Source organism: Bombina bombina, chromosome 1 (genome assembly GCF_027579735.1).
Source record: "Bombina bombina isolate aBomBom1 chromosome 1, aBomBom1.pri, whole genome shotgun sequence".
In the NCBI taxonomy this organism is placed as follows: Eukaryota; Metazoa; Chordata; class Amphibia; order Anura; family Bombinatoridae; genus Bombina; species Bombina bombina.
The window spans coordinates 1422206099-1422216107 of record NC_069499.1 but is presented as its reverse complement, the minus strand read 5'-3'; the positions used below and the strand labels follow the sequence as shown (position 1 = coordinate 1422216107).

Here is a 10009-nt window from a genome sequence, read left to right as displayed (position 1 = left end):
GGGTGTGAATATTTCAACTCCTCATATGCTTTCTTCTACAGATAGATCCAGAGCCCAGCACAAGGGTATCAGAGTGGATGATGCCACGGACGGCGGGGAGGCAGACGCCTTCCAGCTCGCTGATTCCTGGACGGATTCTATTAGTTTGGATCCTGATGAAGGTGCTATTGTTGCTGAGGAGCAGGTCAGAGGTGGAGGGGTGAGTGCTGGGGCTTTGGGGGGACGTAGGGATGTTAGGTTTGAGGGGAATGTGGAGTTTGGAAGGACGATTGGGGAAAAGACTGGTATTGACGCTGAGTATGCTCAGGGTCGCCAGCAACACAGGGGTGGTGGAAGTGGAAAAAGAAGAGATGGAGTGCAGAGGTGGTCGGAGAGCACAGGGCCTGCAGTGGCAAAAAGAAGTAGGGGGCAATCTGGGGGAACGGCCGGTCCTTCTGGTCAGCTGGAAAGGGGGACATTTGCATATAGGGATGTATCTCAACATGCTATTTTACAGGTGCAATCGGATCAGTTACGGCCTGTGGAATTGGGCCAGAGCGTTGTTGGGGTGGATCGAGTGTCAAGGGATTCGACACAGGCTGTGGATGTCGCGGCTGCAGCAGGTAAGCCATCTCTATTGGTGAACTTGGGGGTAGGGGGCGGAAGTATGGGTCATGAGTGGGCCGCCAGTGATTCCGCTTCGTTAAAAATTTGGAAGGTATCCAGGAATTGTTATGGAGGGCGGAGACAGCCAGGGGGGATGTCCCTGCCCCCTCGGCTGCTAGAGCATGGGTGTCTGATAAGGGTGCCGTTCCCGCCCCAGCGGTAGTAACAGGTGTTAGCGTCGGGGGATCAGGAGGGACAGTTTTGCCGGTTATGTCTGGGCAATCTGATCAGGTTGGGTCGGTTGACCGTCAGCCTAGTGGGAATGTGAAAGCTCAGGATGGCCCGGAGTTGAGGGTGGCTGACACTGCTATGTCCAGGTCATGCTTATGTTCCATTGGGCCTTTGGGTTTGCATTTAACGAAGGAGACTAGAGAAAAAATTTGGAAAAGAGAGTACATTGAACTATTTTCTTTGTTGCCTCTGGAGCAGTCCTTCGAATTGCCCGAGGACTCAAAGAAGGAGGCATCCAAAAAGGAGGAGGATGAACGCAAAAAACGGTATAGGAAGCTTCCTAAAACGTTTACGAATTGGTTTCAAGCCTTCGTAATATACGCCAGTGTAATGGCAGAGAGGTTTCCAGAGCAAGGCGCCTCTTTGTTTTGTTACTTGGACGAAGTGGCCGCAGCACAACGCACCTATGGGGGTATGGCCTGGTGGTCGTATGACGAACATTTTCGTCAACGGCTGGCAGTGAAATCAGAAATGAAGTGGGATGACCAGGACATGGGGTTGTGGTTGAAGGTTATGACGCCTCTGCGTGCTTCACAGCCCTTTCGGGGGTCGGCCGGCGGACAGGCTGCGGCCGGTTCGTCGGCCCCTCCCTTTAAAAAGGGTTTGTGCTTTGCCTTCAATGAAGGACAATGCAAGTGGGGATCCACGTGCAAATTTCGGCATGAGTGCTCTGGCTGCGGGGGTAGCGGACACCCCTACGCCAAGTGTTTTAAGAAGGGAAAATTGCACAATAGACTGGACTGGTCTGATAAAGGGGGCAACTCCAATACGGGTGGAAAGGATGGAACGGTGGCTAGGCCGTTACGGCAGTAAACGTGGTTGTTTTGAGAAAGCTGCCACTCTGCTCCATGGTTTCACTCATGGTTTTGTTATTCCGTCAGTTGGCGGTTTGTCGCTGTCTTCTGGTAATTTAAAATCAGCAAGGGAACGGCCACAGGTGGTCAGGGAAAAAAATCGGCAAGGAAGTGGAGTTGGGGAGAATGGCGGGACCTTTCTCCTCTCCTCCTATTGATGGTTCGCGTATTTCACCCCTAGGCGTCGTTCCAAAAAAGGAGTCTGGGGCTTTTAGGATGATCCATCATCTGTCATATCCCGATGGACAATCGGTGAACGATGGTATTCCAGTGGAGTTGGTGTCGGTCAAGTATGCCTCTTTCGACCAGGCGGTGGCTTTGGTCAGGGAGGCGGGTAAGCACGCCCTGTTGGCAAAAGTCGATATAGAGGCGGCTTTCCGCCTTTTGCCGGTGCATCCAGCATCACATAAGTTATTGGGGTGTATTTTCGAAGACGCTTTCTACGTTGATTTGTGCCTTCCCATGGGGTGTTCCATCTCATGCTCCCTGTTTGAGACTTTTATTTCTTTTCTTGAATGGGTTGCTCGGGAAAAATCAGGTTTGTCGTCCATGGTGCATTACCTGGACAATTTTTTGTTCGTCGGCCCGGCGGGCTCTCAGGTTTGTGCAAGGCTCAGGGATACTTTCTGTGGTGTTGCTAGTGACTTTGGGGTTCCCATAGCGCACGAGAAGTCAGAGGGACCTTCAACAGTGCTCAGTTTTTTGGGTATTGTGATTGATTCGGATCTCATGGAATGCAGACTTCCTGAATCCAAGGTGCTCGACTTGCAAAAGTTGATAGCCTCCTTTTTGAAGGTCAAAAAGGTGAAGCTGAGGGAGTTCCAATCCTTATTGGGTAAACTAAATTTTGCTTGTCGCATTATTCCCATTGGTAGGATTTTTTCGAGGCGTCTGGCCTTGGCTATGGCCGGAGTTAGTCGCCCTCATCATTTCGTACGGCTTTCTAAGGAACTAAAATCCGATCTCCGAGTCTGGGCGGATTTCCTTATTGAGTTTAACGGGTCTGCTTTGATACAGTCCCCTAGACTCACATGTGATGAGTTGGGGTTGTACACTGATGCAGCAGGCAGCGTGGGTTTTGGAGCGGTCTTTCGGAACGAATGGTGTGCGGCTGAATGGCCGGTGGTTTGGAAGGAGGTTGGCTTGACCAAAAACTTGGTCTTTCTGGAACTATTTCCTGTATTGGTGGCCATGTATGTGTGGGATAGGGTTTTTGAGAACAGGTCTGTGTTGTTCTATTCTGATAATATGGGAGTGGTTACGGCGGTGAATACGCTGACGGCGTCTTCTCCGCCGGTTATCAGACTGTTGAGAATGCTGGTGTTTCAATGCATGCGTTTGAATGCCATGGTGAGAGCGAAGCATATAGCTGGGGTTTCCAACTCAATTGCGGATGCTCTTTCTCGCTTGCAGTGGCAACGATTTTGGGAGCTGGCACCTCAGGCGGACAAAGAGGGGAGGTCTTTTCCGAGCTGGTTATGGAACCTTCGCATGGAGGATTAGCTACTTTGGTGAGGTCGTCCTTAGCACCCAGAACTTGGTCAGCCTATGAGAAAGTTTGGGCGGAATGGGACACTTTGCTTGCCAGACGAGGTGTTGTGGATGGTGACAGTGCCTGCATAGAGGTGTTTCTACACTGGTTAGCTGAGTGGGGAACTGTTTCATTGTCCCTCTCGATGATTGATAAAAAGCTAGCGGCACTGGCTTTTCGTTTCAAATTGTTGGGTGTCACGGATTTGACAAAATTGTTCTGTGTTCGTCAGATTGTGAAAGGTCTTAAAAAAAGGGGTTGGGCGTATTATGGATAAACGGCGCCCAGTTTCCTTTTCACTTTTGGATAGGTTGGTGACGGTCTTGAAGGCGGTGTGTTCATCTGGTTATGAAGCCTCTCTGTTTACGGCCGCGTTCGCGCTGGCATTCTTTGGGGCATTCAGAATTTCTGAATTGGTTAGTTGCAATACTTGGTCACACAGGGGTTTGGGAGTGGAGGACGTGGTGGTCACGGACTTGCAGATGTCCATTTATATTAGAAAATCAAAGACTGATCAGTTTGGAAAAGGGAAGTCGGTGGTGTTGTTCCCGACAGGGGCTTCTGTTTGTCCTTGTGAGGCCGTGAGGGAATATTTACGTTTACGGCCTAATGCGGGGGGTTCTCTGTTGATACATGAGGATGGTGGGGCTTTGTCTCAATTCCAGTTCCGGTCTGTTTTGGCAAAGGCGTTGGCGGAAGTGGGGCTGAATCCAAAAGATTTCGGATCTCATTCCTTTAGAATAGGGGCGGCCACTGAAGCTGCGGTGTTAGGTTTGGGGGATAACATTATCAAGAACGTAGGTAGATGGACCTCTTCCAGGTTTCTTTCTTACGTGCGTCCGCACTTGAGAGTGTAAGTTATTATGTTTTGTTTATTTTGTTGTAGCTCCGGTACACGTATGGGTGGTTGGTCACTCATTTATTTATTGGGCCAGGAAAGCGGCGGCGGTCAAGTCGGATGGTCTGCAACTGGGTTTTGATAGATCGGCAGTGATCGTGAAATGGTTCGGCGTCAGGGGTCTCAGATGGGACCAGTTGTTGTTGTTGGTGATTGACTATGCAAAACAATTCCCCCCCCCCCCCCCCGAAATTTCTAGTGGTACACGCGGGGGGTAACGACCTAGGTTATTTGCCCCAAAGGGAGCTCGTCCGTAGGATCAAAAGGGACTTGGCTAGGTTATTGGAATTGTTTCCGGGCTTAACTGTTTTATGGTCGAGCATGGTCCCTAGGTTGGTGTGGAGGTCGGCCTGGAATCATGACAGGCTGAATAACAGTCGCAAGAAGGTTAATAAACTGGTCACAGCTTTTATGCGAAGGGTAGGAGGGTCCGTGATTTATCACAAGGACTTGGAGGATGTTGGTAATGGAGAGTTTTATGCTAACGATGGTGTGCATCTTAATATGTTTGGTTTGAGACTGTTCATCTTGGCGATCCAAGAAGCGTTGAAAGAGTTGTTGTGAGGGGTGGCGGGTCTGGTCTGGCTGGAAGTCAGTCCAGTCTATGGCGGGTGTTAGTCCCCTCACGTAAACAAGTTGACTATGGCCATAGGTGAATGCGTTAATCTCCCCACGGGGTGGGAGAGCAGTTTAATAACTTATTGGACACGGGGTTCCTTGGAGTTGAGGTTAAATAACGGACTTATTAAGTCCAGGTAATATAAATGTACGGCCTGGTCAACAATAAAGGTGAGGATGATGTGGACAATGGGGGACTAGCATTTACATATGGTGTTACTAGCTGGGTCTAGTTATTTAAAGTTAGTAAAGTTATTAAAGTTATTTATGTTTCATAAAGAGTTATTTATTTTGGTTTCAAATTGTTATTTAAATAAAAGGCTGTGGCCAGAATTTTCACCAAACAAAGTCTCAGTGTGTTTATTTATTAAGTAAGCTTGGGGTAATTAAGGTTTAAAGGGACTGGTGTTTGACGAGTCAGGGGGTCAAGCCAGCTCCTGGACGTAGCGGAGCTTAAGGGAAGGGGCCTTTGACCCCTGGGAGGAGTCAGTCCCTACGTTGCGTAGGAAGGGGTTGGTGGTATAGGGAGGACCTATAGGCTGTAGCGGCAGCCATTTTAGGTCAGTATTGTTTCATTACTGAAGAAAGCAAGTTGCCCTCCCTCCCAAGTTGTTATTGGATTTTAATTGTCGCAGCATTGGCGGGTGTTAGTCCCCTCACGTAAACAAGTTGACTATGGCCATAGGTGAATGCGTTAATCTCCCCACGGGGTGGGAGAGCAGTTTAATAACTTCTTGGACACGGGGTTCCTTGGAGTTGAGGTTAAATAACGGACTTATTAAGTCCAGGTAATATAAATGTACGGCCTGGTCAACAATAAAGGTGAGGATGATGTGGACAATGGGGGACTAGCATTTACATATGGTGTTACTAGCTGGGTCTAGTTACTTAAAGTTAGTAAAGTTATTAAAGTTATTTATGTTTCATAAAGAGTTGTTTATTTTGGTTTCAAATTGTTATTTAAATAAAAGGCTGTGGCCAGAATTTTCACCAAACAAAGTCTCAGTGTGTTTATTTATTAAGTAAGCTTGGGGTAATTAAGGTTTAAAGGGACTGGTGTTTGACTAGTCAGGGGCTCAAGATGTTATTGGAATCATTGTGGTACCCTGCACTTTACTTTCATGGCTGGCATTAATAAAATGTTACCCATGCTAAGTAGCCTAGCTAATTTCTGTATGTATCTGAAGATATGACCATTAGCAGTTTAAAAAAAATTAAAAAAAAATTAATAATAATAATAATAATATATATATATATATATATATATATATATATATATATATATATATATATATATATATATATATATATATATATATATATATATATATATATAATCTCTACCTTTTGTAGACATTACACACTCCTAATGTACGTATATAAGGTATTTGGTTTTTTTTTCTCCAATACGGTGCTTTATAAAATAATAATTAATTCCAGTTATTATTCATAATTATTAGGGCATACTATTTAGTGCCAAGTAAGGTCACAAATAAAATCATTAAACTGATCTCATTAAAGCTAACTATCCTAGAAAAATGTGATCACCAGGGAATTCCATTCATGAGCAGTTTTCAGATGGAGACTTGAAGTCAGGAGGGGGGCTCCGTCCGAATTACACGGTCAGACAGACCCTACCCTCCTCCTTTCTCTGCACTCTCCCCTCACGTGTTGTATTGTGACACATCACTGTGACTCACCATAGATGGAGCTACTGGACAGAGGGAAATGAGACAGGCAAAGGGGGGCTGCGTGTCTGATGTGAGTGTGTGTGGAAATGTCTGTGTGTGTGCGCGCAGTAAAGAGGCTTGTCTTGTCTTAGTGTAACCAGATCCTCTGTCTGATCTCCAACCTAGAAGGATACACAGAGAGTGCAGAGAGACATCCACTCCCTTGTTGGATATACCCACACATCGGCTGCAGGAGTAGGACCACATCCCCAGACTGTGGCCTCCAGAAAGGAAGCATGAAAAAGAATCTTTCCACCAAAAGGGTGAGTGCAAAATCACAGTGATTTCCATTCATGGATGAGAATCCACACAATACAATTTAATAAAGATCATTGTCTGGCTATTGTTATCACTGATCTTCCCTGCAGTGCAAATATAGCATCCTCCACAGTAGCTCCACTGCCTGCATAAGATTACACAGACAGTGACACACATGCATATATGGATTTTATATTATCTAAATATGTACATGTTTATGTTTGTGTGAGAGAGGTTCTTAACCTGTAAATCTGTAACATGAACATATGCTGAATTACTTATGTGTAGTATATATATGTGTGTGTGTATATATGTGTGTGTGTGTGTGTATATATATGTGTGTATATATATATATATATATATATATATGTGTGTGTGTATATACACACACACACACACACACATATATATATATATCTCTGTGTGTGTTATATATATAAGAATAGCAGATAATATATAGCTATAATTATTTAATTCATTCATTCAAAATACATTGTTTAACATTTATTTGTTGATCTACTTAACATTGTACAAACACATATATCTGCATTGATTTTGGTTTAATGTGGCCCTAATGTAGGTTACTTACATAGGGCTTGTGAGGCATGGCTAGACCCTGTGTTTGAATCCTTCTATGATGACAGTAGAGGCACATGCTTTTGGGGGCTTTCACTGCTGTTATTTCAATCTGCTCACTATTTAACTTATTTTTCCCCATCACTTGCTAGGGCCCTCTAGATGGGAATCAGCCCCCCAGCCAACCAGAAAAAGTGGGTTGGATTCGGAAATACTGCGGGAAGGGAATCTTCAGGGAGATATGGAAGAACCGATATGTATTGATAAAGGGAGATCAGCTGTACATGTCAGAGAAAGAGGTGATTTAAATGTTGTTTTCAGTCTGTTGATATGGCTTCCTGAAAATCATGTAGCTGTGTTATATAAAGAGCAGGGTGAAGCCAACTGCATGCAAGTGATCAATATGTGTATTAAGAAAAGACAACTGTGTATAAGGACCAAACAATGTCAGTATGATTTGTGAGTGCTTCAGTGCACAAGCTGCAGTGTAAACATGTAATGCAAGGGTTATAGCACAACACTCTATATGTGCTGCAAATATACAGCAATGGTTACTATACATATAGAGCACTGTATACATACTGCACATAAGCACTGTATAACAAGTGCACATATACAACATAAGCATTGTATACTTACTGCACACATACAACACTGGTTACTATACATATAGAGCCCTGTATACCAACTGCACACGTACACCACTGGTTACCATACATATAGAGCCCTGTATACCAACTGCACATGTACAACACTGGTTACTATACATATAGAGCAATGTATACCTACTGCACATGTACAACACTGGTTACTATACATGTAGAGCACTGTATACCTACTGCATATGTACAGCACTGGTTACTATACATATAGAGCACTGTATACCTACTGCATATGTACAACACTGGTTACTATACATGTAGAGCACTGTATACCTACTGCACATACACAACACTGGTTACTATACATATATAGAACTGTATACCTACTGCATATGTACAACACTGGTTACTATACATGTAGAGCACTGTATACCTACTGCACACATACAACACTGGTTACTATACATATAGAACACTGTATACCTACTGCATACATACAACACTGGTTACTATACATATAGAGCCCTGTATACCAACTGCACATGTACAACACTGGTTACTATACATATAGAGCAATGTATACCTACTGCACATGTACAACACTGGTTACTATACATGTAGAGCACTGTATACCTACTGCATATGTACAGCACTGGTTACTATACATATAGAGCACTGTATACTGGTTACTATACATATAGAGCACTGTATACCTACTGCATATGTACAACACTGGTTACTATACATATAGAGCACTGTATACCTACTGCATATGTACAACACTGGTTACTATACATGTAGAGCACTGTATACCTACTGCACATACACAACACTGGTTACTATACATATATAGAACTGTATACCTACTGCATATGTACATCACTGGTTACTATACATGTAGAGCACTGTATACCTACTGCACATGCACAACACTGGTTACTATACATATAGAGCACTGTATAACTACTGCACATGTACAGCACTGGTTACTATACATATAGAGCACTGTATACCTACTGCACATGTACAGCACTGGTTACTATACATATAGAGCACTGTATACCTACTACACATGTACAGCACTGGTTACTATACATATAGAGCACTGTATACCTACTACACATGTACAGCACTGGTTATTATACATATAGAACACTGTATACCTACTGCACATGTAGAGCACTGGTTCCTATACATATTGAGCACTGTATACCTACTGCATATGTACAGCACTGGTTACTATACATATAGAGCACTGTATACCTACTGCATATGTACAACACTGGTTACTATACATATAGAGCACTGTATACTTACTGCACATGTACAGCACTGGTTACTATACATATAGAGCACTGTATACCTACTGTATATGTACAACACTGGTTACTATACATATAGAGCACTGTATACCTACTGCACATGTACAGCACTGGTTACTATACATACAGAGCACTGTATACCTACTGCACATGTACAGCACTGGTTACTATACATATAGAGCACTGTATACCTACTACACATGTACAGCACTGGTTAATATACATATAGAGCACTGTATACCTACTGCACATGTACAGCACTGGTTACTATACATATAGAGCACTGTATACCTACTGCACATGTACAACACTAGTTACTATACATATAGAGCACTGTATACTTACTGCATATGTACAACACTGGTTACTATACATATAGAGCACTGTATACCTACTGCACATGTACAACACTGGTTACTATACATATAGAGCACTGTATACCTACTGCATATGTACAACACTGGTTACTATACATATAGAGCACTGTATACCTACTGCACATGTACAACACTGGTTACTAAACATGTAGATCACTGTATACCTCCTGCACATGTACAGCACTGGTTACTATACATATAGAGCACTGTATACCTACTGTATATGTACAGCACTGGTTACTATACATATAGAGCACTGTATACCTACTGCATATGTACAACACTGATTACTATACATATAGAGTACTGTATACCTAATGCACATGTGCAGCACTGGTTACTATACATATAGAGCTCTGTATACCTA

General features: G+C 43.7%; 1 protein-coding gene across 1 annotated transcript in view; it reads left to right on the top strand.

The window, feature by feature from the left end:
- Positions 1 to 6628: 6628 nt before the first annotated feature.
- PLEKHO1 (pleckstrin homology domain containing O1) overlaps positions 6629 to 10009 on the top strand; it is a 69059-nt gene continuing 65678 nt past the window's right edge. Inside the window, exons 1-2 of the mRNA XM_053705376.1 lie at positions 6629 to 6770; positions 7494 to 7640. Coding sequence (XP_053561351.1) covers positions 6744 to 6770; positions 7494 to 7640 — 174 coding nt within the window. The 5' untranslated portion in view covers positions 6629 to 6743. The remainder of the gene's footprint in view (positions 6771 to 7493; positions 7641 to 10009) is intronic.